Below are 24,088 nucleotides of genomic sequence, written 5' to 3' on the forward strand. Positions count from 1 at the left end.
TCCGTTCCCCCCTCGAGGGGTGAAAAGGAAATGAAACGAAACTAAAGCAACGGGCGGCCAAAAAACCAAGCGAAAAGGAAAAGATTAATGCTGTACGCGTATGCAGCGCGGTTTCGGCGGATCGTAGGAGAGTCGGTCGAAAGTAAGACGGAAGAAGGTTGTTTTTGTGTGTGTGCCCGGGTTCTCAACATATGATCAAGAAGCGGAGCAGGTCATAATTGAGATTCAGTGTCAGTGTCAGTCTGTGCGGGGTGAGGGGTTGGCGTTTCAACCCTCCCCCGGGGAAACCTTTGGGGTGATCCGATGCGGGAGAAGTGGGGAGAGTTCATTCGTTATGGAGTTGGAACTCAGGTTTATTTCTCGCAGCGTAACTGAGCTTAAGGTACGCACTTCGCAGAGATTAAGAAAAGTATTTTGCTATTCTGATAACAATGGCACTTTAAAAGTTAAAATAAAAGGTTTAATTAATAAATGTACACAACATACCAAATCATTCTCAATACAAAATCCCAACTCTTGAGCGTTTGGGCTGCGCCACTCTCCAATCACGCTCTCACTGACCATTGGTTCATTCGGCTCAATAGAAAAGAGAGTGAGTGTGCCCGGCACGGCTATCGCAATTCACTCCAGACCTCCAGGCCAGCATCCACGGCCGCGAATGGTCATTCGGTCGCGAGTAACAGCCGCGAACGGACGTGTGGTGTGTGCCGATCAGTGTGCGCGATCGTAAACCGTGAAGAGTGAAAACAGGTTTCCTCCCCAGCCTAACCTGATCTCGGGCCAGCAACCAGAGGCCAGCAGCATAAATCGAGTGTTCCCGGTTTTGTTGTGCATGCAGACGGCGCACGGTGCACCAAATCCGGTAGCAAGTGTAATCGGGCGCACACACAACAGCAAGCAAACGAGTGATTTTTCCCAATGCAAAGCTGCATCATTCCGGTATCGGATTGAGGACTGCGTGTGCTCACAATTGTTCCCCCGTTTGGTTGCATCCGCGGGTGATCACTATGCTTGTCGTCGGTCGAGTGTCCGTACCATTGGCGTCGATCGTGGTCGTGCTGGTGGTGTTGGCTGGTGTAACGTTTAACCTGCAGCCAGTGTCGGCCGGCCCCTGGCGGCGGAATGGTAACGCGCTGCCCCGGCGTGTGGCGGAAAGTGATGAGTATTTAGAATTTGGCCGCAAGCTAAAGCAATCGTGCGGATATGAGGTGAGTGAACTGATGACGGATGGGGGAATGTAAACCACTGATTTGGTTCCCTACAAACTACTGAACTGGTTGAGTGTTTGCTGCGGAGTTGAACTTTCTTATCAGTGTTTGTAATTTTCGTAAAAAATAGCAACATTGGATTTCTGTATTACTTCGCAGGCAATCAGTTGTACTTTGCAGTACATCATCAGTCAGTTTCATTTTTGTAGGGTAACATAGCGCGAAACCAACATGGACGTATATTTTGAAATAAGGTGTTTAAATGTTTAACAACATATGAGTAAAATGTGTCCCCATTCATTAGATTGTTTTACGATAAAAATAAAAAACAGAATAGGAAACGCAATAGTTACGAGCATTAGCAATTAAATCATCTAGACAACCGTCTAACTATGCCACGATCACGGCATTTTATGAAAAATGTCTGATATTTTATGGTTAAAAGCAAAAACAAAATAGCTTAAAGTATATGCTCATATTTTGATGAATATTTAAAGCAAGCTTTCAAGCTCATGTATAGCTGAGTTGTTGTTGAATAGTTCACATATACGAAACATGATTGTGGGAAAAATCTAGGAAATATTTGTTGAACATTTTTGTTGAGTTTTTTTTTTAAACTCTAGTAACTGTTTTGCCAATTTTGAACTTTTCTATGTATTTTGTGTTTTGAACCAGTTACCGTAACAAAACTTAATATTATTCAAAATCTTATCTGCTAAAGTTTAGTATGGTTTTGTCTCTTTTACGACATTTTTGTTTCGAACTACAAGTTGCCCATGTCTAGAAAACTGTAAAATACAATTTAAATGTAATGGTTGTAATAAAAAGCGAACAACACTTTGTGTGAGTGCTCTCTCAGCGCTGTTTTGTTTATGTTTCGCTTTCAGACGATAAGGTAGCACATTTTAACCGATGAATTGTTGACGACTTAAATCGTACGAGCGTTAGCCAAGGAAGAGAAATCGCTTTGATTTGTAACGCTGTTTTTGAACAGTTTTCGCCCGCTTTTTGCTTCCTTCCTGAACTATGGAACAATAAAAACTGCCTTGTAGACGAAGGCGTATTATTTATTTACTTGCTTTCCCTACCTAACTCATTCCCTACTTCCAGTCATGCCCGAAACCGAAGAAAAATATGCTTAATGTGCATTTGGTGCCCCACACGCACGATGACGTCGGGTGGCTAAAGACGGTCGACCAGTACTATTATGGCAGTAAGTGTTTTCCTCGGTGCTGCAAAACAACACAATTTAACCCGGCCCGCGCGCGGTCCATTGTTTACCAACGCTAGGCAAGACCACGATCCAGAAGGCGGGCGTACAGTACATTCTCGACTCGGTCATCCAATCGCTGCTGAGCGATCCGGAGCGCAAGTTCATCTACGTCGAGTCGGCCTTCTTCTTCAAGTGGTACGATGAACAGACGGCGGAACTGCAGCAGCAGGTGCGCATGCTGGTGAACGAGGGGCGGCTGGAGTTTATCGGTGGCGCCTGGAGCATGAACGATGAGGCGGCCGCACACTACCACAGCATTGTGGATCAGTTTACCTGGGGTTTGGCCAAGCTGAACGATACGTTCGGGGAGTGCGGTCGGCCACGCATCGGTTGGCAGATCGATCCGTTCGGACATTCGCGCGAGCAGGCGTCCCTGTTCGCCCAGATGGGGTACGATGGGCTGTTCTTTGGGCGGCTCGACTATCAGGACAAGCGCGAGCGGATGACGCACAAGCGGGCGGAAATGATCTGGAAGACGAGCGATAACCTGGCCGATGGGGATCTGTTTACGGGCGTGCTGTACAATCTGTACCAAGCGCCGCCCGGCTTCTGCTTCGACATACTCTGCTCGGACGAACCGTTCATGGACAGCCCGTACTCGGCGGAGAACAATGTGAAGGCAAAGGTGAGACAGAGTTCAGGGCGGTTCTTTCGGTTCATTACAATAAGATACAAATCTCTCATAAACATGCATTCATATGAGTCTTCAGTGATTTGTATCAGGAATCGAACCTCTATGAATAAATTTGTAAATCTCTAGGAACTCTTAAATTCATAAATCATATGATTTTTCAAAAATTTATGAAATTATAATACTTGAAGTGCATCTTCAGGAATTTAGTGATATTAAAAGATTAATGCAATTATAAAGCCTTATCTATCTCGATACTATCTCGATACATCGATACATCTCTAAATAATCATGATTTATACAGTTCTTAAAACTTAAAGTTTAGATTCATTGATTCACTTCAGTGATTGATTCTGATTCATAACTCTGCAATAGAGTAACCCATCTTTATTATCTTACTGCACATTGCTTTGTAGGTGGAAAAGTTCCTGTACTACGTGAATCTTCAGGCGGAGAGTTATCGGACGAACAACATCCTGCTGACGATGGGCGGTGACTTTACGTACATGGATGCGAACGTGTACTTCAAAAATATGGACAAATTGATCAAGTAAGTGTAGATGGTATTTGATTGAAAGATTCCTTATGAACTTCTTCTGTTCTCTTCATTCCCAGATACACCAACGCACTGCAATCGAACGGATCGAACGTGAACGTATTCTACTCGACGCCCTCCTGCTACCTGAAGGCCCTGCACGACGTCGGCATTACCTGGCCCACCAAGTCGGACGATTTCTTCCCGTACGCCTCCGATCCGCACTCCTTCTGGACCGGATACTACACCTCCCGGCCCACGAGCAAACGGTTCGAGCGCGTCGGCAATCATTTCCTGCAGGTGTGCAAACAGCTTACCGCCCTGGCACCATCCCGACAGACCCACATGGAACCGCACCTGAACATGCTGCGAGAAGCGATGGGTGTAATGCAGCATCATGATGCTATTACTGGAACCGAGAAGCAGCACGTCGCGAATGATTACGCCCGAATGCTGAACCGTGCGGTAAGAGCGTGTGGGGCGAATACGAAAGCCGCCCTCAACCAGATCGTTGATCCGAAGTACAAACGATCGGCACGGTCTGGTGGGTTGCCGTTCGAGCATCCTACCACGGACTATCCGCAGTACACGTTTGCGTTCGAGTCGTGCCATCTGCTGAATGTAAGCAAGTGTGAGCTTACGGAGACGAAGGATAGCTTCACGGTCACGCTGTACAATCCGCTGGCCCACGCGGGACACGAATACGTCCGGCTGCCCGTCACCGGTGGTAGATACATCGTGCGGGACTATCGCAATGTAGAAGTTTCCTCGCAAATCGTGCCAATTCCACGGTCGGTGCTTAATCTAAGCTATCGCTTCAGCAATGCAACGTCGGAGCTGGTGTTTTTGGCGAACGAGCTGCCACCGCTCGGATTTAAATCGTACTTTGTTACGCGTGCCATTGATTCGTTGGATGATTTTCTCCATGAAGCGCCTGCTCCAGCAAGCCCACCGGCTACAGATGAAACGCGGGCAAAGCAACAGGAAACAGCCCAGTGGCATTCGCAGGAAGTTACCATCGGCAACAAGTATCTGAACGTTTCGTTCGATAGTAACGGCTTCCTGAGCACGATCACGATCGATGGCGTTACGAATCGGTTGCGCCAGACGTTCGTCTACTACGAGGGTGCTCTCGGTAACAATGAGGAGTTCCGCAACCGTTCGTCCGGTGCGTACATCTTCCGGCCGAACGGAACCGAGAAAACGGTCACAGAAAATGTGCAGCTTAAGGTGGTTAAGGGTGGAACGGTGCAGGAAGTACACCAAGTGTTCAACGAGTGGATCAGTCAGGTCGTTCGGGTGTACGCCGACGAGAGCCACGTTGAGTTCGAGTGGATGGTAGGTCCGATTCCGGTCGAGGACGGTGTGGGTAAGGAGATTGTTTCACGCTTTTACACTGCGGCCCAATCGAGCGGCGTGTTCTGGACGGATGCAAACGGTCGCGAGATGATGCGGCGTGTGCGCAACCACCGGGACACGTGGAATGTGAATTTGCAGGAGAAGATATCCGGCAACTATTACCCGGTGACGGCGAAGATTGCGCTGGAAGATGAGAACCTTCGGCTGGCGGTGTTGAACGACCGTGCGCAGGGTGGATCGAGCCTGGAGGATGGCTCGCTCGAGCTGATGGTACACCGGCGGCTGCTGCATGACGATGCGTTCGGTGTGGAGGAAGCGCTGAACGAGAAGGCGTTCGGGCAGGGACTGGTTGCCCGCGGGAAGCATTGGGTCGTTTTTGGGGCGAAGAAACCCACCAGCCCGACACCGGAGGCGAGGGAGCGCTTCCTGCAGAACCGGGTGCTGCTACCGAACTGGCTGTTTTTCAGCGACGTCGGGGAGGTTAAGTACGAGGACTGGCAGAAGCAGTACACCAATATTGTACGTATTTGAGTTTCATATTCTCCGTCAGCTTGCAGCAGTCATGTTTTAACATCATTTTCCTTTTCTCCAGTACTCTGCACTATCGCTTTCGCTTCCCCTGAACGTACATCTGCTAACGTTCGAACCGTGGAAGGAGAACAGCATCCTTGTGCGCTTCGAGCATCTGCTGGAGAAGGGCGAGGACCCCATGTACTCCAAACCGGTACGGTTCAACATCCAGGACGTGTTCCGCCAGTTTTCGATTGAGGAGGTGCGCGAAATGACACTTGCCGCTAATCAGCTGCGGGAGGATTCAACAAGACTGAAGTTCAAACCCGACCCATCATACATCATGTACAGCTCCATTAAGCGGGACGTGTCGACGCCACTTCCTTCCCCGTCGCCACCGAACGTACTCGCGGGACGGTCACCGCTGCTAGACGAACTGGCCCGCAACGTGGCGGACGATGGGTTCGAAATTATGCTCAAACCGATGGAGATCCGTACGTTCGTGTTTCAGCTAGAGTACAAGCCATAGGTAGCAAGTAGTGTGCAAAGACTTTCGTTTTAATTTAGAGTAGTATAAATAAAACAAACGCATTATACCGTGAAATCAGTGTGTTTGTTTGTGTGCGTTCTGTGTTTTTTTTTTACTTTAATGCATCTTAACGCTATAAAAACAACGTTTAACCAACTTATTGCTAGGCATGTATTATTGCAGATTATTCGTATCACTACTACCCGAACGGTTGTGGCGTTAGCGCTCAAGAAGCTCTCAGAAATCGGCATCCCACCCGGACAGCTCGTCCGGCGGAATGTCTAAGTCTTTGGGGAAGATATCGAAGTTGGACATGTCCAGCGGTCCCAGCAGGTTCGGCTGCAGTGGGGATTTAAGTGTGAGCGCGATCAAACCATCCCAGTCAAAACCCTGGAACCATCTGTGGAAGGGAAAGCGGATTTGTCCATCAATTGAAGGTCTGGTCTGAAGATAAATTCTATCCAACAGCATGATAGTTTACTTGTGCTTTTTGATGTCCTGTACGCCACCGCGCTGGTAACCCAACCGCTCCGATGGGACATCTCGGCAGAGCCGTTTGATAAGGCTGACGGCGGCACGGGACATGTGCTTGGGGAAGTTTACCATGTCGATGCCCTTCAGTATGATATTGTACGTTTTCATGGGATCTGCTGCAGTAAAGGGTGGGCTGGAATGGAATTATGGAATGTTAATTTGTGGGTTGATTTAAAAACTTCATACAGTTTCTTACATGCCAGTCAGCAGCTCGTGTATCAGTATGCCCAACGCCCAGTAGTCGACGGATCGGTCGTGCCCTTTGTTGAGAATTATTTCCGGCGCCACGTACTCGGGCGTACCACAGAATGTCCACGTTTTGCTGCTGTAGCCAATGAATTTGGAGAATCCAAAGTCAACCTAAAACAAACAGCAAGACCTCTTTAATACAGATCAACGAGTGGCGCCCTATGAACCTTACCAATTTTGCATATCCCCGCGCATCCAGCAGCAGATTCTCCGGCTTCAAATCCCGATACACGATGCCCCGGGCGTGCAGAAAGTCAAACGCCTGCAGCACGCACGCCACGATAAACTTAGCCGTCGAGTCCTCGAACGTAACGCGATCGCGCAGGATCGTCCACACCTCACCGCCCATGCAAGCCTCCAGAAGCATGTACACGAACTTCGCATCCTTGTACGTGCGGTACAGCCGGCAGATGAACGGGCTCTGGCAGGCCAGCATAATCTTCCGCTCGCTGTACATGTGCTCCTGCTGCCGCGTGTCCACGATGTGCCGCTTCTTCATGCACTTCAGCGCGTACACCTTCGTATCACCGTTCCGCTCGAGCTTCACCAGCTCGACCCGACCGAACCCACCGACACCGAGCGTTCCCACCACCTCCAGGTCGGTTAGATTCACATCCATTAGCTCTGTCGGGATGAAGGAAAGAATCACGGGGAATGTTGCAACATTATAATAACCCACTCACTACTTTGTAGTACCAACCACCTGGCGGTGGAGGGTTTTTTAAAATAAATTCTCACCCGGTTGACACGATCCGAGCGATGGGTGAGTGTTCTCGAGATTGCGGAACGCAAGCACTCGCTCCTCGTCGCCGTAGTTTTTCTCCTGCAGTTCGCACAGGTCGCCGATGTGCTTGGTGAACGATTCGCGATCCAGCGTCAGACACTCGACACCGGGCGACATGGCGATAATGTTGGCCGTGCGCTTGTCCTCCCTAATGAGCGCCTGCTCGCCGAAGTACTCTCCACGGACGAGGATGCGTATCTCTTCCTCCACCGAGCGTCCTGCGAGGGGAAGGTGTGAATATAAAAATAACCTAAGACTTTATGGTGCGAAGGGGCCAAAGGCGACTAGACAGCACGTACCGGGTAGCCGCTGAGTTACTTTCACCGTTCCCTGGCTAATTAAAAAGAACGTATCTCCAGCGGCACCTTGCCGTATGATGAATGCTCCAGCCGGATAGAATTCCTACCGAGAACGGGGGAAACACGGTCGCATCATTAGTTAGGAGTGTGCTCTTTCGGTTTTATCACCACAACAACAAAGACAATTATAAATGACAAATATCGTAAGAACATGTTGGATTTGACTTCTGGAGACAATTCCATTCCTTTGCGCACTTACCACCTCCAAAACGTCAGCAATTTTCGTAAGGACATCGTTGCTGAGGTGCTTTAGCAGTGGTACCGACTTCAAGAAGTTCACGTTCTCCTCTATCCGCTGCATTCCGGTGCGCATCATTATCTGCTGGAACACTCGCCGGTCCAGCACCCAGACGCGGGAATCACATAGCACTGAGTAGAAGAACAGGGATATTAGAATTGAACTCCAAAACTTCTATAACATGTTCAAGATCACCTACCTCGTATCGATGCCGTTCGCGTGCAGTTGTATAGTATGGCGAGCTCACCGAATGCCCGGCCCGGTCCCATCACCCCTAGCACCTTGCTATCCTTGATGACTTCAAACTCACCGGCCGCCGACACGTACAGATGCGATCCGGCCTCACCCTCGTGGATGACGTACTCACCCTTGCGAAACTCTCGGCTGTACATCGAATCGACGATCTCTCTTATCTGCAGCGAGTCGATATTTTTAAAGAAATCGTTCTCCATGATTGCGTCTTTGATCAGCTGCTTTGCACTGTGTGACGAGTGGGAGAAACATTGACACCGTAAGGAGATAAGATTAGGCGATCCCTCGTCTTCCGGATGGTTCCCACACATACCTGAAATCTTTCTTGTACTTTGGTATCTTAATGTCGCTCGACTGGCTACCCATCAGGTCGCAGCTTTCGCCCGACACGCCCTGCTTCTTCATCGCCTGCAGCGTGATGCCCTTGACCGACTTCATCTGGTGCAGCTTGAAGCTGTTGCCGGATATGCCAAACAGCTCGGACAGCGGCTGACCGGCCATCGCGTAGTTGGCCTGTATGCTGGACAGCAGCTCACCCTCGGCCACATGCTGGCCCTTGTGCGACGGTGTGCCCGTCGGGCTGGTCAGCGTTAGCCGCTGCTGTCCCGATGGTATGCTCGTTTGCTCGAGGCTGTTGATTGCCTTCTGCTGTAGTACACTCTGAATAACAGAGTGGAAAGATACGGTTGAAAATCAGATCGTGGAGAAGATGATCGTGTACTTAGTTACCTTCAGCTTGTCGATCTCACGCCGCAGCTTGTCGATCTCGTCGTCGCGCGCCCTCAGCAGCCTGCGCAGACCAACGAGCTCCTCCTCCAGGCTGTTCGGTTCGGTACCGCTGATCGTCATTGAGCTGCCGTACGACTGCAAACTGTCACACTGACCGGTGAGCGATTTTCGCCGATCCTCGGTAAGCACTTTGCCCCAAAACTTTACCGAATTTTTACGTATCTGTGGGGAAGAAACGATGATGTGGAGGATTCAACGACCAGCTACGACGCACAAACAGGTTCTGGCGTATGGCAACGGTTGGTGCTAGTTAGCACCTACCTAAACAACCAGAAACCCGTGAACTAACAAGCCGGTTGCACAAACTAAGCTACCAGACGCTGCTTACCCGCTCCTTCACCGGCGTATCAATGTTCGGCACAATCTTGGAGGTTTTGCGCATGAGCAGCGACGACCCATTACCCATCGGACCGAGTATGCCGGACTGTATCAGGTACTCCTTCGCGGAGCAGTCGAACTTTGACGGTATGACCGGGCTGAGCAGCAGGGACGGTGGGCTCGGCGGGCTGTTCTCTGCACTGATGCAGCTCGCAACGGCACCGGGCTGTTGGTGGGCTGCCTCGCTCCGCCGGTGTGCCTCGCGCCCAGTGTCGAGCGAGACGCTAAGTTGATCGCTGCCACTGTCCACAAACAGCTGCCTGCCCTTCCGTGCCGGGATGGCGTACGCGCTGCTCGCTTTGCCCGCACTGTTGCTGTTTGATTCAATTAGCACACCGCGGCAATGTCCGGTCGTGTCAAGGGTACCACCAGTGTCGCTCACGGTGACGGCTGGTTGGTGTTGCTGTTGCTGTGGCGGCGAACTCACACTTTGCCGTCGCTGAAGCTCCTCGAACGACCCAAGCGAAGGCAGACGGACGATTTCAGCGTCCTGGCACCGCACTACAGCTGACCCAACTTCCTCGATGCTGGACGCGTTCGAAAAGGACGCCCCGAACGGTTCACTGCCTTCCGCTAGTCCCGGGTAGCTTGTGCAGCTTCTTTGCTTGAACACAACTTTCGCCGCACCGCCGCGCACCGGTTCCGACTGGGGCGAGGGGGACTGGATTTGAGCCGCACCGCCAGTCTCGTCACCGATTGGGCCAAGCTTTTGCAGGACAAACTCCGGATGGAAGGCGTACCCGGTGCCGATGGTCGGTGTCGAGTAGCGCTTGGAATGTGCCGTGTGCAGAATTTCGTAGTCCCCGTTGGCGGTTTGTGCCGTCGGTACAAGGGCACGGTTGGGGTGGGACTTCCTCACCGAGGCATCGTGGGGAACGACCGCACCGCTGTACACCGTCGTCGGGCTGTCCGGGTGTATGAACGGGGGCTTATCGGTCCGGGGGCGAATCCGTCGAATGTCCTTATCGGACAGCGAAATGGGTCGCGTCGGCACTGGCGGACGGGGTGGGATGGAACTCCAGGCAGGATCACTGTGACGTTGCTGGTCGTTCGGTTGCGTGTCGTCACCGGGCTCTACGGTGCAGCCACACTGTACGTACAGGCTGCCACAAGTGTTGGACTTCCGAAACCACGCACGGTGCGACGTCGGCGACTGCGGATGAACTGACTTCTCGCCCGGTGCCTGGCGCTGGTCGACCACCTCGCACAGTGCCGTGACCGGATTGACGACGCTCGCTTCGGCGACCGACTGGGGCGGTGTTGGCTGTGTTGGTGACGACCGGACGACCACCGTACTGCTGCTGGCCGTAGCGCCGATTGCTGATGGTGGTAGTGGGCCGCCCATCGTGGCCACCAGTTTTCTATTATCACCTAGCTGTATATTTTCCCTCTTAATCGTTTCCATCACCCCCCCGCGGCCGAACTTACTACTAACACCACTTTCGGCTATTGCGTTTCGCGGTGCTGCCCGATTGTGCTACTTTAATCGGGCGACCTTGCCTTCCCACCTTGTGCCGACAGCGAGGGGACACGCGGAGGTGGACGCAACCTCAGGGTTAATGGGTTACTGGATGTTAGGGTCACGCTCGCGGTGGGTCAAACACTTCGCAAACAAACCTCGGACCCGAGACCTGAAAGCAGAAAGCAAACGAAATTACAAAATTATATTTAATTAGTACAAAATGATGATTGAGCGGAATTTCACTTTCGGTGGACGCGGTTGTATCCTCCCGGGAGAGATACTATCTGCTGTGCAAAAAAAAAAAACTGAAGAACCCGCGTTGGTGTGAGTCAGGGCACTCGAGTGAGTGGTTGCGATATCGAGAGGCGTTAATTTAATATTTACCGTCATGCCTGCAAACACCTATCCCGGTGTTAGCGCACCGCCGTTTCCGACTGGCGGGAGTTAATGATATTTCCCTGTAACGACTAATTGAGTGTTTGTTTGGTGGTCATATTTCACCACGCGCTGTGATACTGGCTGCATATGAGAAAGATAGTTGACTGCTTAACCAGTTCGTGGTTTCTTCGGAATATTAAAGGTATGCAAAATAGTAAACAAACCGATTATGAATGCATCGGTGGGGATAGTATTTGTTGGAAAGGTCAAGAAAGGTGAATGGCAACAAAGAATGCATTCTTCCAATACTGTCTGGTCTTGTTTGGTATCTGCTGTTTGCTGATCTTCTTGGAGGAAGGAGTTGACGGTCACTGAACGGGGTCATGATCTCTCTAGTTGCCTCGCGTTGCCGCTCGAGACTAGCCAAACTAGTGAAAACGGCCATTTCGTGACGATGACTTTGAATGCTTTTGTTGTGTCGAGCATCTTTCAATACAGCTTCCTCTATTGATACGTCGGTTAGCAAGAGATTAGAATAGAATTTGCATTACAGAACCGGCTCCTCCCCCAAAAAAAAAGATGACAAGATTAGAAGATGGACGTTAGTAGCTGAGAGGAACCCGAATATATCAAGCGTGTTTGCTTAGCAAGCTGTTTTGTCATTGTTGTCGTTGTGCTTTAGTAACTAACACCGATATCCGGATTGTTGTGAATAGTTTGCAAATGTCTTGGTGGCCTGATTTATTCACGCCTCAAATTCACATGCACGCTAATACAGATAACCGGCTCGCTAACTGTTGGCGCTCTGAGCGTACTCGGCGGGGAAGCCAGCAGCGTCTGCTAAAAGGTAAACAACGCACTGGCCAGCTATGGCATTTTCCATATAAGCAAGGTGCTAATGAACGGTAAGCAAAACCCAGCCCAGTGCCCCCGGGTTCAATCCGCGGCGAGGGGACAGCGGACCAGAATCATCCCAATGAATTTGTCAATAAATGTAACGTACGATGATTAAGCGAACGCTTTCCGTAGGTGAAGGCTTTTTCGTAACGGTTTAGTAATATTTATTTGTCTAATATATATCGTTTACCAGTTAACGTGATTGTATCTTAATCAAGCGCGCGTTTGCTCACCGGCTACAAATGCGTTAACAACGTGCAATCATTTGGGAAGGGGTACGATGTGGAAGGAACAACGTTGAAATTAGTATAATTTCAGGTGCCCTACTTTTGTCCTTAGTGTCCTTGTCATCGCAGCGGACAGTGGAGAGGGTGCCTTAATCGTCTCCAAACTGTTTGGTTTGATGCAACGTAGAAATAAACTGAGCGCGGGTCTGCTCGGAGTCCCTAATGCTTCCGTGATTAGCCGAACGTTAGAGAGTGCCAGGGGTTTCACCAGGAAGCTTGTGTTTGTGTGTGTTTGTTTTATAGTTGACATCACTGTGAGCATGTTCGGCGTGGGCAGGTCGTGAATGTGTTCACTGTAATCACAACGTGACTCATATTATTTGTCCTACGACTGTGTTTCCAGCTCCTTTCTGTTCGTGGCGTTCTAATTTGCCGGGAGGAACGAAAACGAGAGAATTGTTTGGGCTGGCAAAGGTGTCAAACATGCAACTTTGGGAAAAGATAACTTGATACTGATTAGATAGGATAATAATGATTCAGGTTAGTGAAATGTCTGGCATTTTTGTAAAAAATCCTTGGTTTCACAACGTAACAAAGCTCAATGATGTTTTGTAAGAAAACAAAAAAGAGTTGAAAAACTTTTGGTTTGAAGTACTATTTATCTTATACCTTTTTTGCAATATAAAAATAATGTAAAATAAATATATTTATTAAAATAATTGAATAATGTAATTATTGCCCAAACTTTAATCGATTCCAAATCCAATTATTGCCATTGATGTTTTTACAATATGTCATGCTTCCTATCATTGAGAATTAATTATTATTGATGTTACAAATAAACAAATCGTATAAAATAAAATAGTTTTTTTATAAATTGTGGTGAGGATTGCCGTAGTTGAGGTCCTTTATTTTTAGAAGACAAATTGAATCATTCTTGCTTAAATGGGTTTTTAAATTACTTGAAGTGAGTTATATCCTAGCAGTAATATTCTAACCCTGGTTCTTCAATTAATTCAATGTTTATTATTGTTAAAAATAAAATTGCATACTAACAGGCGCTTAATATGAACGAGCTAAAATCAACGGTTAGGTAGGGTGACATTTCAAACAAAACCAAATTAAATGTATTACCAATGAATGATTGTTATCAAATTGTTTTGCAGCGTACATAAGCTGTCACTTTTTAATTATTGTATTTATTTGATTGCTGTTTTGATTTTCTTCAACTTTTTTTTTTTCTAAAAATCGAAGATGAAAAAAAATGTCACAATCAACGTAAAACGGACCAAAAGAAGAATAAACAGACACACACAATTATTAATAAATTCGTTTTTGTTCGTCATCGTTAATAAAGAGCTAAATAATTGACACCTTGCTTCATATTTTAGTAAGAGCATCACAACAAGCTTGAATCGTTTGCCAAAAAAAAACATGTGTGAAAAATGGAAAGCAGTAGGTAATTTGTGAATGGAAGCCCGACTACACGTTAAACCGTTCCATGTCAATGCCAACGCTCGCGTAGTAACGGCGAGCTCGCTGATATTCAAAACCATAACCTTAATGAAACCGACATTCGCGTACATGTCAACCGAGGACAAAACCGTCGTGTCAGACGACGGTACGTGCTGGATGAAACAAAGCTAGCTAGCTGCAGGAGGGGAGGAGTAGAACTGGGAATGACGAAGTCAGTCGTCAGTAGCTAAAAATAGTCACGAAACAATTGGTCTGCATTTTTTTCTAGCTGCTCTCTCTCTTCACATTACAACCTTGTGACATGAAATGGTTTAGAATGCCGGTAATGTTCTTGTTGTGATTTTCTTTTTCTAAAGTACAGTTTCTAGTTTCTGTTTCCGTCCAAAAAGTGGCGGCAAAAGCATTCTTAGCTTCCACAAAAAAAAAACTGCATCCTTGATTCGACAGGAAAGTCCCTGCCGTGGGTCATTGTTTGGCTCGAAATGGCTTAAGGTGCTACGAAATGCCATACATGGGACATACAGGGACACAAGAAAAACTTCAGCTAAGCTACAAGGAAAGGAAACATTAGGGTAAAATGTTTGCATGTTCGACTTGATCGACAAACCGCCGTAAGGGTAAGCGTGAACGGTGAAGTCTTTCCCACAGTCATCGTCAGAGGCAGACACTGAGGAAAACCGCTCTTACCACTTACGATTAGGAACGGAGCGGGTCACGAAATCAGTGTCCCACTTTTTCAAAATTACGACCCAAACACACACACACACACACACACACACACACACACACACACACACACACACACACACACACACACACACACACACACACACACACACACACGCACGCACGGACACACCCGCTCAAAAGAAGACAGTTAGTTTGGCCTTAACCATTGGGTGAGTTATGTGTTTTTCGGTGTGTTTCTGTGTGTTCTTTGGTCGGATGTTCCGACAGCCAGTTTTTCTGCCTCACTACCGGCAACAACAATAAGGAGAAAATGTCAATATCAAGCCATAAGGAAGGAATGACCTAGCCCTAGGTAAGTTTTATTCACCTTGATATTCCACTGCCTTCGGGTGTGTTGCACTTTGACTGTCGTTGTCGTAGTAGTTGTAGTAGTAGTAGCTGAACTAGTAAACCACATAATGCTACTTTATTGCCGCGACGATCGGTACGCCGTTCGTTCGTTCGTTCCGCTGCAAAATTATGCTAAAGGTAGCTCTAGGTTTGCAAAACGAGCATCAAAATTCACCCAATAAAACTCCCCTGTTCCTGGGCAAAACGGCTGATGTTTTAGCATTTCTTTTTCCTAACTCCTCCCCAGCGAAACGGTTGCAACCATAAACTCTTGCACCAGTAAATGTCGACATTCGAAAAAGGGCAAGCAGTCGTCGCCGCCGCCGCCGCCGCCGGAACGGTGCTGCCACAAATCGCGACATTCAGCGAGTCACGCTGCCGGTGGATGAGGAAATCGAGTGGCCTCCTCGTGCACCGTGTGTGTGCGTATGAGCGGGGGCTGGAATTTATTAAAGCTGCTAAACGAACACAAAAGCGGATGCCGCCAAAAGTCGTGCCTGACAAACGACACCGGAACGAGATTTGTTAATTTTCGACTTTTGAGGCAAGTGCCTTAAAATAGATCGTTACGGGCGCATTGTTGCGAAGGCTCAGCAAGAGAGAGGAAGGGAGGGTGGTGGGGCAAGGAAAAATGTTCCAACTCCCCCCCCCCCCAACCCCCCCCCACCCATTATGGGTCGACATTCGTGGATGTGAGAATTTGCTTGCAAAAGTAAAACAAAATGAAAAATAAAGACGGGTATGGTAAAAATTCATTATACACAGAGCATGACGCTCGAGGGTGGTCCCGACAGCGGGGCCCCGTTTGCTTTTTCGTTAATGCATTGCTTCACCGTTGTTGCTGCCTGCTCTTCCTCCTCCTTTCCCCATCCCCCACTAGTACACGACCAAAGTGCAGCTACTGATATGAAGAAATGTGCTGTTATCTTCCTCGCAGCGTTAGGTGTATTTTGGCACGCTGGGACGGTTGGCACGTGATGAGATTGTCAGCGATAGTGGCGTTAATCGTGGCTGTGACAAGCAGAAAAAGAGACAAATAAAGCATGTATCAAACGATGCTTTATTGTCCAGCACCATTGTCCATGTGGTGCCGTTGCACCTCGATAGAGCAAAAAGAAAAAGAATGAAAAGCAATGATGCATCAACAATGCGTGCGATTGATATTTCCGGTCTAATTAAAGTACCATTAACCCTTCGATGCAAACACAATGCCGAGACACGACCGTACGCGACATTGTGACATTTTGATCAGATGTGGCGATTCAATAAAAAAACAACATTGTGTCGTTTGGCCGGATGTCTCGATATGAATATATAATCGCTTATTGTATACATTTGTGAATAAAGATTAATGAAACAACGTTGCACTGCATTAACAAAGTTGAACGATCAATTGCCTATTTTAAATGATTTTTTAAATCACTTATCATAATAATTTATTATCACATGATGTAACACTAAATAAAGAAACTTTGTTTATTATAAATTATTACTGATCATTAACTCGTTCAGTGTTTGGCCCGAGTGAGACTATCATTAGTGAGAGTATCTCTTGTGAGACTCGGCCTGTACTTTTGTTCTCGGTTTCGATTGAACCGTCGCGTGGGGGGAGGTCGAGGGAGATAAAACAATAATAATGACACATTTTGCACATCATCCTTGGTGTAAAGTAACGGTTAGCAGAAGGGACCAAAACTATTTTCTTTTATCAACTTTTTGCTATTATATCATTATAATACATGAGGCCCTTCACTATTGGAGGCTTAAATCATGTCAACACTCCATACAAATTCACACACAAGGGCCCCAATATCTTTGAATGTTTTATTCTAAACAGCGCGAATATAAAAAAAAGCTAAAATTAACCCAGTTACAGTTGACCATTACATTTTCACCGTAGACAAGGAGGTGATTCTTCTCTTGAATGCATTTAATTTATTATTCCAATATATTTTATATTCTAAATAGCTGAGGAATTTAATTTCCTTTCGTATGGTGTATGAAAAGCCATATTCTGATAAATATTTAATAAAATATAGCAAAACACACAAAATTTTACGTTCAATTTTACTAGAGCTCTAATGCAGGCTTAAGTTGCAACAGAAAAGTTTTTGTAGGTCAAGTTTTTAGTTCATCCATCCAGGTCAATTGGGCTGCTTAAATGAGGCTAAAAGATTACCAATTTTTGATTAATTCGCTTGGACATTGGGAAATGAATTTGACTTCAGATTCTGATTCTGACTGTTTTTTGACTCCTTAGACAACCAGCAAATAGCAAATTTTATTCCATTCTGAGATGAACGGTGTTGGACGCTTCAAGGTCGTTGGACATCTATAGTGAATGTGGTACGACGGTTTTCTTCTGACTTTTTTTATGAATCATTAAAGATCCATTAGAAGCTAGGTGAAGTGGTCGCACCTACTGGGCATCTGTTGGCGTAAAGATAAAGGCGTATAGATGTGCGTACTGATAATACTTCTAAAAATGCTTCAACAAAAGAGAGTTACAGCCAATCATCAAGGCCAAGATACAAGTACAATGAGCATATGAAACGCCTTTTGGCTGGAAATTGAGAATTGTTTTACATGCTTAGTTAAGCCAGTTGTACACTATAACTTAAAAAGACCTTATGCATTACAAAATTTTGTTTGGAATTATGGAATTTCGTAGAGTCGAACACAGAAGATAAAAATGATCTTGTTGTGAATATTTTAGTATCTTGATGTCTTAACTAGTTGGCATACACTTCCATTCTCCACAAACTAAATACTATCTTGAAAACTACCCCCATGCCCACCCTATGGAAACGGTGAGGTGATCCCCACTGAATTCAAATGATCCACTATCTGTAACCTGTAACCAAACATTGATAAAAACACATTAGGCAACACAATGCGGTGCGCTACAATCTGTTCCGATCGGCTCAATTTATGATGAGACCGAGCCAGCACAACATCTGTCCCGAAATGGCACTTCACAGCCAAACCGATAGCATTAACCCCTTTAGTGGAATTACCAGAGTCAACAAACCAGCCCACGGTCGTACGTAAATCCTGCCGTACAAGCGGCTCTCGGCTGGCCCGTATCGACTGGCACCTTATTCAAATACTGATTGATTGGTACTTCGAACCCGTCTGGGCAGCGGCCGCGGACCAGCTCTGTATCGCACCACCGCACAACAAGCTTATCATACGCTGTCGCTTATCATAAACCCTCCCCCCTCTTTTGCTAGGAGCAACAAACAAAAAAAATGGAGAAATAGTACACTTACTTCACACATGACACATCGGTTATGGGAACACCGGCTGTTCGACACAAAATCACACACATTGGGCGGCACCGAACACACGCTCTAGGTGTATCGCGATTATCCGGCCGGATTATCGGCCGCCGATAGTACACGCACTGTACCCCTCAGACACCGAAGGCCACTGACACAGAGGTGTACTATCGGGCGTGAGTTGGCGGATGATACACCTGCTGGACGGGAATGCACTGCCAACACGGGCGACGCCATTAGCGGAACTAACGGATGCACACACAGACACGCAGGCTTAACCTTCCGCGCGGAAGTTCTTTACAGCAGCGGTCTTATTTTATCTTTGTTTATCGTGTTGCTGGCGATGGCAGGACGCAAAAAGGGGAGCTAGAAAGAAGCAACAGAAGGGCTGCGTGTGTGTGTGTGGGTGCACAATACACCTTGCGCCGATGTTTCTCGCGGAGCTAGTGTAAGAAAAGAGGGGTTACATTCCACCCCGAACAAACTTTACACCTTTCAAAACCAGCTGTACATTATCATCGAGACCAATATCTTTCGGGCCAGACATTCTTCGACCTTTCTTTTTTTTTTTAAATTTTACAATCCTAGGCCTTAAGGCCACGGTGAGGTAGAGAGATGACTTTTGTGCCTTGGAATTCGAACGGCAAGTTTGTATTACCATCTTTGCCACCCTGATAGAACTGTGTGGGTGTGTGATGATTACTACGGTTGCACGTACACTCCGCTACCGGCCACACCAGAGAGCAGCATCTGAGGAAGATCAATGGCATTACGTGCACGGGGAAGCTTATCTCGTTCAATTTTCTTCACACCCGCAGCCGCAACTTTATGCAGCCTCCAAGCAGTTGCAGATAACGGGGCGATACAGTTGATACAACGAAACCCCGTTCTTCGACTACACCGTACAGCAATCGCTTATTTTAGTAGCCAAATTCTTCCCGACTCGACTGTTAATTGATCTCGAACGGGCTCTTGCAATGAAGCGTGGAAAGACAAATAAATAACGCACGGAAAATGGACTGTTCCCGAACGGACAACGATCGTTGAATTGGAGCGATCTAGCATCCAAACACTTTGCTCTACACCAACAACACAGAGCTTGTGGAGCTGTGTTTTTAACTTTCATTTCTTTTTTTCCCTCATAACGTTCTTGATCATTCACGATCGTTTCACTACTTGCTCTGCTCGATCAACGGAGCTGGGCGTGGTGAAATGGCCATAAACTACATTCATGCTACCCAGCAGCACTTTCGCAAACAGGTAAGGTGTGCAGGGAGGCGTGCAAAAGGTCATCAAAACACGATCAAGGTAGAAAAGATGCGTTTAATTTATGTTTATTTTTTCAACCCCATCTCGGTCCCCGCTCGCTTTAGGTGGGTCAGGAATCGGTGTTGTTCGGTGTTTGGGTTGAAGACACCGGAGAAAGGGATGAAAGAGGCGCGCACACAAACAGACGACTCGCCACCGTGTGCTATTCTTGGCGTATGTTGGATTCAAAATTCGGAAATCTCAATCGAACCGCGAAACAAATTTATAGCACACTAATTAATTGATCTATATTTAACCTGCGCTGCGAGATGAAATCTTGTAATGGCGCTTACCACCCGCCAAAAACGCACACACACACACACACCCGTGAAGCGTGCCATAACGCAAAGGGAGCGTAGCTGCAGAAAAGGCACTACAGCTTAATCTCGCTAGTTTGTTGGTACTTGTGTTAATGGGACGCTATAAATAAGAAGTTGTCGGAGTGCGGCGTTCGCCTGTCGCGTGCTGTGCTGTGCTGCTCAGCGAGAGGGGAGTGTGTATGATCGCCTTCTATGCTGGCATCAAAATCTTCAACACAAGCGCAAGATAATAACAAACAGCATTAATATCAATAACGACTACTTCCTGGCTGTGTGTTTTGCCTCCTCATTCCGCTGCATTCTCGTGGTGAGTCTTTCGCAAGCCGTGCTACTCTGGCTCGAGGCTATTCATTTCTCCTGCTGCTGCTGCAAGATTAACCACTTAAGCGGACGGCGCAAAAGATCATCTCCCGCGATAGAGGGATGGCCGGCGTTCCACTGTTGACAGAAGTGATGATCGTGGGGCGGCTGGCGCAACCAGCATGACCGGCTAGTTAACGTCATGCTTTCGTTTGTTCTGCGGACCATGTGTGCCTAACGTTTGCACTTCTTCCCCCCCCCCCCCCTCCATTTTGTGCTCAATCAGGTCACACACAGACGGGATTTTTTTTCTTCTATCGCTTCCAGGCACGGGCCCTCGTCCGTTCAAACCCACACACAAGAGGTGTTGTAATCTACGGGCAGCTTGAAATTGGTTTCTGGCTCGTTCGTGGCTAACCTTGGCAGCTGCACCAAAAATTACCCTCTCCAAAGTGTGTGTGTGTGTGTGTGTGTGTGTCGAGGAAGACGCACAAATACACGGGAATTGAAAGTGAAGTCTAACAAAAAAGCCCATCCCAACCCTAGAAGAATCTCGCACCTTAACTCGACCTGCTCGATAAGGAGTTAATGGTCGGCGATAAGGGCTCGCGAACGAGACCCCCGGTTGGCCGCTTGCCGAAATCATCAAATCTTGCGTCTTGCAATTTCTGTTATCGTCGCTGTATTAGGGTTGTTAGTGGGTTGTGTTTTTTTATTGTATTCTTTCGTGCAATAGACAACTCCTCGCACGGTGCAAATATTTTTATTACGCTTCGGGTTTTGTTAAGCAGGGAGCAGCTTCTGGATGGTTCGACTGAAGGCGAAAATGAAGAGTGTGTGTAGAGACAAAACTGTCCCTCAAAATTAACCTGATTTTATAACAACAGAATGAACTACTAAAATAGAACTAACTGTAAGCAAAACAAAGAATGCACACACGCACAGCAAAACAGCGATGGAGACGCTTGGTACTTCATGGGTGACTCACAATCACGTTCCTTACCATTTGCTAAACAATAAAAATATACAACCCTGGCTTAAATCACGAACTGTTCCGTCTTGTTGATATAATAAATTACCTCCCGGAATGAACTTTTAATTAATCGATTTTTAATGATTTGATCCACCAGCACGATCTTGATAAGGGAGCCCGATTCCCCGAGCAGGTTACAACCAGATATGGAACACGGTGCGTAAGAAGAACGCAAACAATCATACTAGCAATGGTTTTACATTTTATATACATTTAAATTCTCATCTTACCTTCTTGTTTTTGTAGCAAATACGTTTGCTGGATTACTTTAATCGCTGTTAGGCTGAGCAAATGTAATGCTGCATGCTGTGTCATCTAGGACACAGCTACATATGAATCCACATTTAGCTACGGGCGACGGGTTTTGTACAGCATGCTGCGTACTTTAAGCCTACACCAGCACGCAGTAATAGCATGATTTATGGTACATTTTCTTCCGTTAAAATGGATTCAAATTGCACCTAATTGTAATGCCAAGGTTGGTACGGTAAGCTCTGCTTATTAGTCTAGCAGTAAGGACAATCAATTAGGGAACTGGTGAATGTTGTTCTATGTAGGGTAGCTTATCGTATTTCAAACAACATTACTATACAGCGTTGAGTTTTGGGCCACTGGAACGTTGGTCAACACAAACACACAAACACACGCCTCACACACATTAAACGACAGGAAACTTGAACATAAACATTGCTAGTTATCGCGTTTGTTTGTATCACTAATTTGGATGCGGGAGGGCACTTTATTCATAATTGCAATGACTATGGCACTTTTTCGTAGATTCTCCTAGCGGCACCAAATACACCCGCTTATTTAGCTGTAACAATTTTGTTTATTTCTCTTTATTGATTTGATGATTTTGTATGTGTAATTTGCTCCTTTATTTCTTCCACATCACTTGATTGCAAGCACTTTTATCACAAAACTTCATCGAATTGTTCATTCTTTAAATTATTGAAAGAACCACCGGACAGACAACACTTCCACCCAGCATCTTAGCCAATCACGTGTTGTAAAAAAAAAAGAAAAGTAAAAATAAACAACCACAGCAGCACGTGCTAATCACGCGAGGTTCGCGCCCCTTTTCGAGCGTTTGAGCACGTCACGAACAAAGTAGACGTAAAAGCAGTCAAAGCAAAATAAAGACAAAAACCACACAAAACAACAAAATAAAACGACGTAAACCGACAAACGATCCGCGACCCGTGGCCCGCCGGAGGTTTGGCTTCGAACCGCTTCGCTTCGCTGATTCCGGTGGACTGAACCGGTGCGAACCGTTGTTGATAAGTAATTTCGTACGCGAGCCGCCCCCCTGCCGGTGTGCCGTGTGTGTGTGTGTATATCGTATCGTTTTCGCCGTACGGCGGCAGTTCGGAAGCCCGCGCGACACATCGTGGCGACGCGTTTGTGTTTGTACCCCGTGTAGGCGTGTGTTGTGCGCTGGTTACATGTTGACTGCGTTTGTGTGCAGGGGCGCCCTGTGTTCACGCATGCGAACGATGGCGGTGTGCGTGTGTGCGCGAATCGTTAGAGGCTACCGCTTAGAGAGGAGCGCGAGCGTGCGGCCGCTCCATTTTCGCTCCATGTTTTTTTCGCCCGCAATTTCGCTCGCGCACGCACCGACCAGCTGATTTGGTAGTTGGTGGAGGGGTGGGACAGGAGAACGCGATAAATAAGCCGGCAGAGTTTTATTTTTGCGAAATGCGATTTTTTTCGCTCAACGGAACAAGCCTGTAAACCCACCTTTTTGTTGTTTTAAAATATGTGTATGTGAAGACAATGGGAAGAGGGGTAGTAAAATAAGTACAGCGGAAGAGACAATGGGAAAATCATCAAACAGAAAAACAAACAGTACGCGCAGAAAGAATAGCAAAGCAGACTCGCAGCATGGGCGACAGAAAAGGGATGGATGGAAAAGGGAGGTGGGTGTGAAAATGACCGCCCATACATATGGAAGCGCTCGCGAGCACGTGTCTTTTGCGTGTGCATATGTGTTGGAAGTTGGATGATTTCCATACGACCCGCGCTGACTGTTGAGCAGCGTTGAGCGTTTAGGTGTGTTTGTTGAGAACGAAATAGAGGGGAAAGATGGCCAGAAAACAAGCGTACAGTCCTTTGGTGTCGCCGTGTTTCGAGTGGGTGGGAAAATGAAACACCTATAGAGCGCATAGATATGTTGTTCTTCTTTGTAGTAGCCGTGTTGAGGGTAAAGCGCAAAGTAACCTAGGATTGGGTGAAGAGTTAAATGCAAAAGTTAAATGCAAAAGAAAATAGCAAGAAGATTATTTATATTCATCACATGAGTTGTTGGAAGTACAAAAATTGAACACTAAGTACGTATCATCAAACATGAAGAATTCATCAGAGTTTAAATTGTACTGCAAGATAAGATAGAAACAATGGGAGCATACTAATTGGCAGCTGCAATTATTGCCTACGCGTTGCTTTTATGGTTTTATGTTTTAATTGTGGTTTATTAACTGCAAACGCATTGACTTGAAGACTGAATATTTTAGGAGCCTGGTTGGATGTGAAAATAGCAAGGTTTTCGAGGCAAATGCTGTACAATAAATGCGTGTACAATAAACAAATGAATATAATTGATTTTGATTCAAAAATTTTGAAATGTTTTTTGACGTAATAAAACATAATACATTTTTTAAATAGACAGCTAGAGACTTGTAACAAATAAGTTAATTTT

General features: G+C 46.8%; 2 protein-coding genes across 5 annotated transcripts; one reads left to right on the plus strand and one right to left on the minus strand.

Annotated features, from left to right (window-relative positions):
• Positions 1–647: 647 nt before the first annotated feature.
• Positions 648–6,120, plus strand: LOC121598055 (lysosomal alpha-mannosidase-like). Its single transcript, XM_041924575.1, has 6 exons — positions 648–1,208; positions 2,319–2,421; positions 2,499–3,106; positions 3,529–3,662; positions 3,728–5,525; positions 5,599–6,120. The coding sequence occupies exons 1-6, from the start codon at positions 1,008–1,010 to the stop codon at positions 6,043–6,045; spliced, it is 3,291 nt and encodes a 1,096-aa protein (XP_041780509.1). The 5' UTR covers positions 648–1,007; the 3' UTR covers positions 6,046–6,120.
• On the minus strand, positions 6,121–22,661 carry LOC121598054 (cGMP-dependent protein kinase, isozyme 1). 4 transcript variants are annotated; one of them, XM_041924572.1, is made up of 13 exons: positions 22,577–22,648; positions 21,621–22,381; positions 9,579–11,259; positions 9,191–9,412; positions 8,775–9,121; positions 8,409–8,689; positions 8,171–8,340; positions 7,912–8,014; positions 7,567–7,830; positions 7,001–7,452; positions 6,776–6,939; positions 6,527–6,712; positions 6,121–6,445 (listed from the first exon to the last, which is right to left on the minus strand). In XM_041924572.1, exons 3-13 carry the CDS (start codon positions 11,031–11,033, stop codon positions 6,283–6,285), a joined length of 3,807 nt encoding a protein of 1,268 aa, XP_041780506.1. In that variant the 5' UTR covers positions 11,034–11,259; positions 21,621–22,381; positions 22,577–22,648; the 3' UTR covers positions 6,121–6,282. The 4 variants fall into 4 exon arrangements, with proteins under 4 accessions (XP_041780506.1, XP_041780507.1, XP_041780505.1 ...); XM_041924573.1 differs by having other exon boundaries at positions 21,621–22,204; positions 22,577–22,596; XM_041924571.1 differs by having other exon boundaries at positions 21,621–22,661.
• Positions 22,662–24,088: the final 1,427 nt, after the last annotated feature.

Source organism: Anopheles merus, chromosome 3R (genome assembly GCF_017562075.2).
Source record: "Anopheles merus strain MAF chromosome 3R, AmerM5.1, whole genome shotgun sequence".
Taxonomy (NCBI): domain Eukaryota; kingdom Metazoa; phylum Arthropoda; class Insecta; order Diptera; family Culicidae; genus Anopheles; species Anopheles merus.

What these genes read in the sequence shown, in the direction of transcription:
- LOC121598055 (XM_041924575.1), top strand. Translation starts at nt 1,008, where the DNA reads ATGCTTGTCGTCGGTCGAGTGTCCGTACCATTGGCGTCGATCGTGGTC. An exon ending in AGCAATCGTGCGGATATGAG is followed by an intron (nt 1,209 to 2,318) that starts GTGAGTGAACTG and finishes CCCTACTTCCAG; the next exon opens with TCATGCCCGAAACCGAAGAA. An exon ending in AGAAGCAGTACACCAATATT is followed by an intron (nt 5,526 to 5,598) that starts GTACGTATTTGA and finishes CCTTTTCTCCAG; the next exon opens with TACTCTGCACTATCGCTTTC.
- LOC121598054 (XM_041924571.1), bottom strand. Translation starts at nt 11,033, where the DNA reads ATGGAAACGATTAAGAGGGAAAATATACAGCTAGGTGATAATAGAAAA. An exon ending in AAGTACAAGAAAGATTTCAG is followed by an intron (nt 8,690 to 8,774) that starts GTATGTGTGGGA and finishes CTCGTCACACAG; the next exon opens with TGCAAAGCAGCTGATCAAAG. An exon ending in CACGAGCTGCTGACTGGCAT is followed by an intron (nt 6,713 to 6,775) that starts GTAAGAAACTGT and finishes ATTCCATTCCAG; the next exon opens with CCCACCCTTTACTGCAGCAG.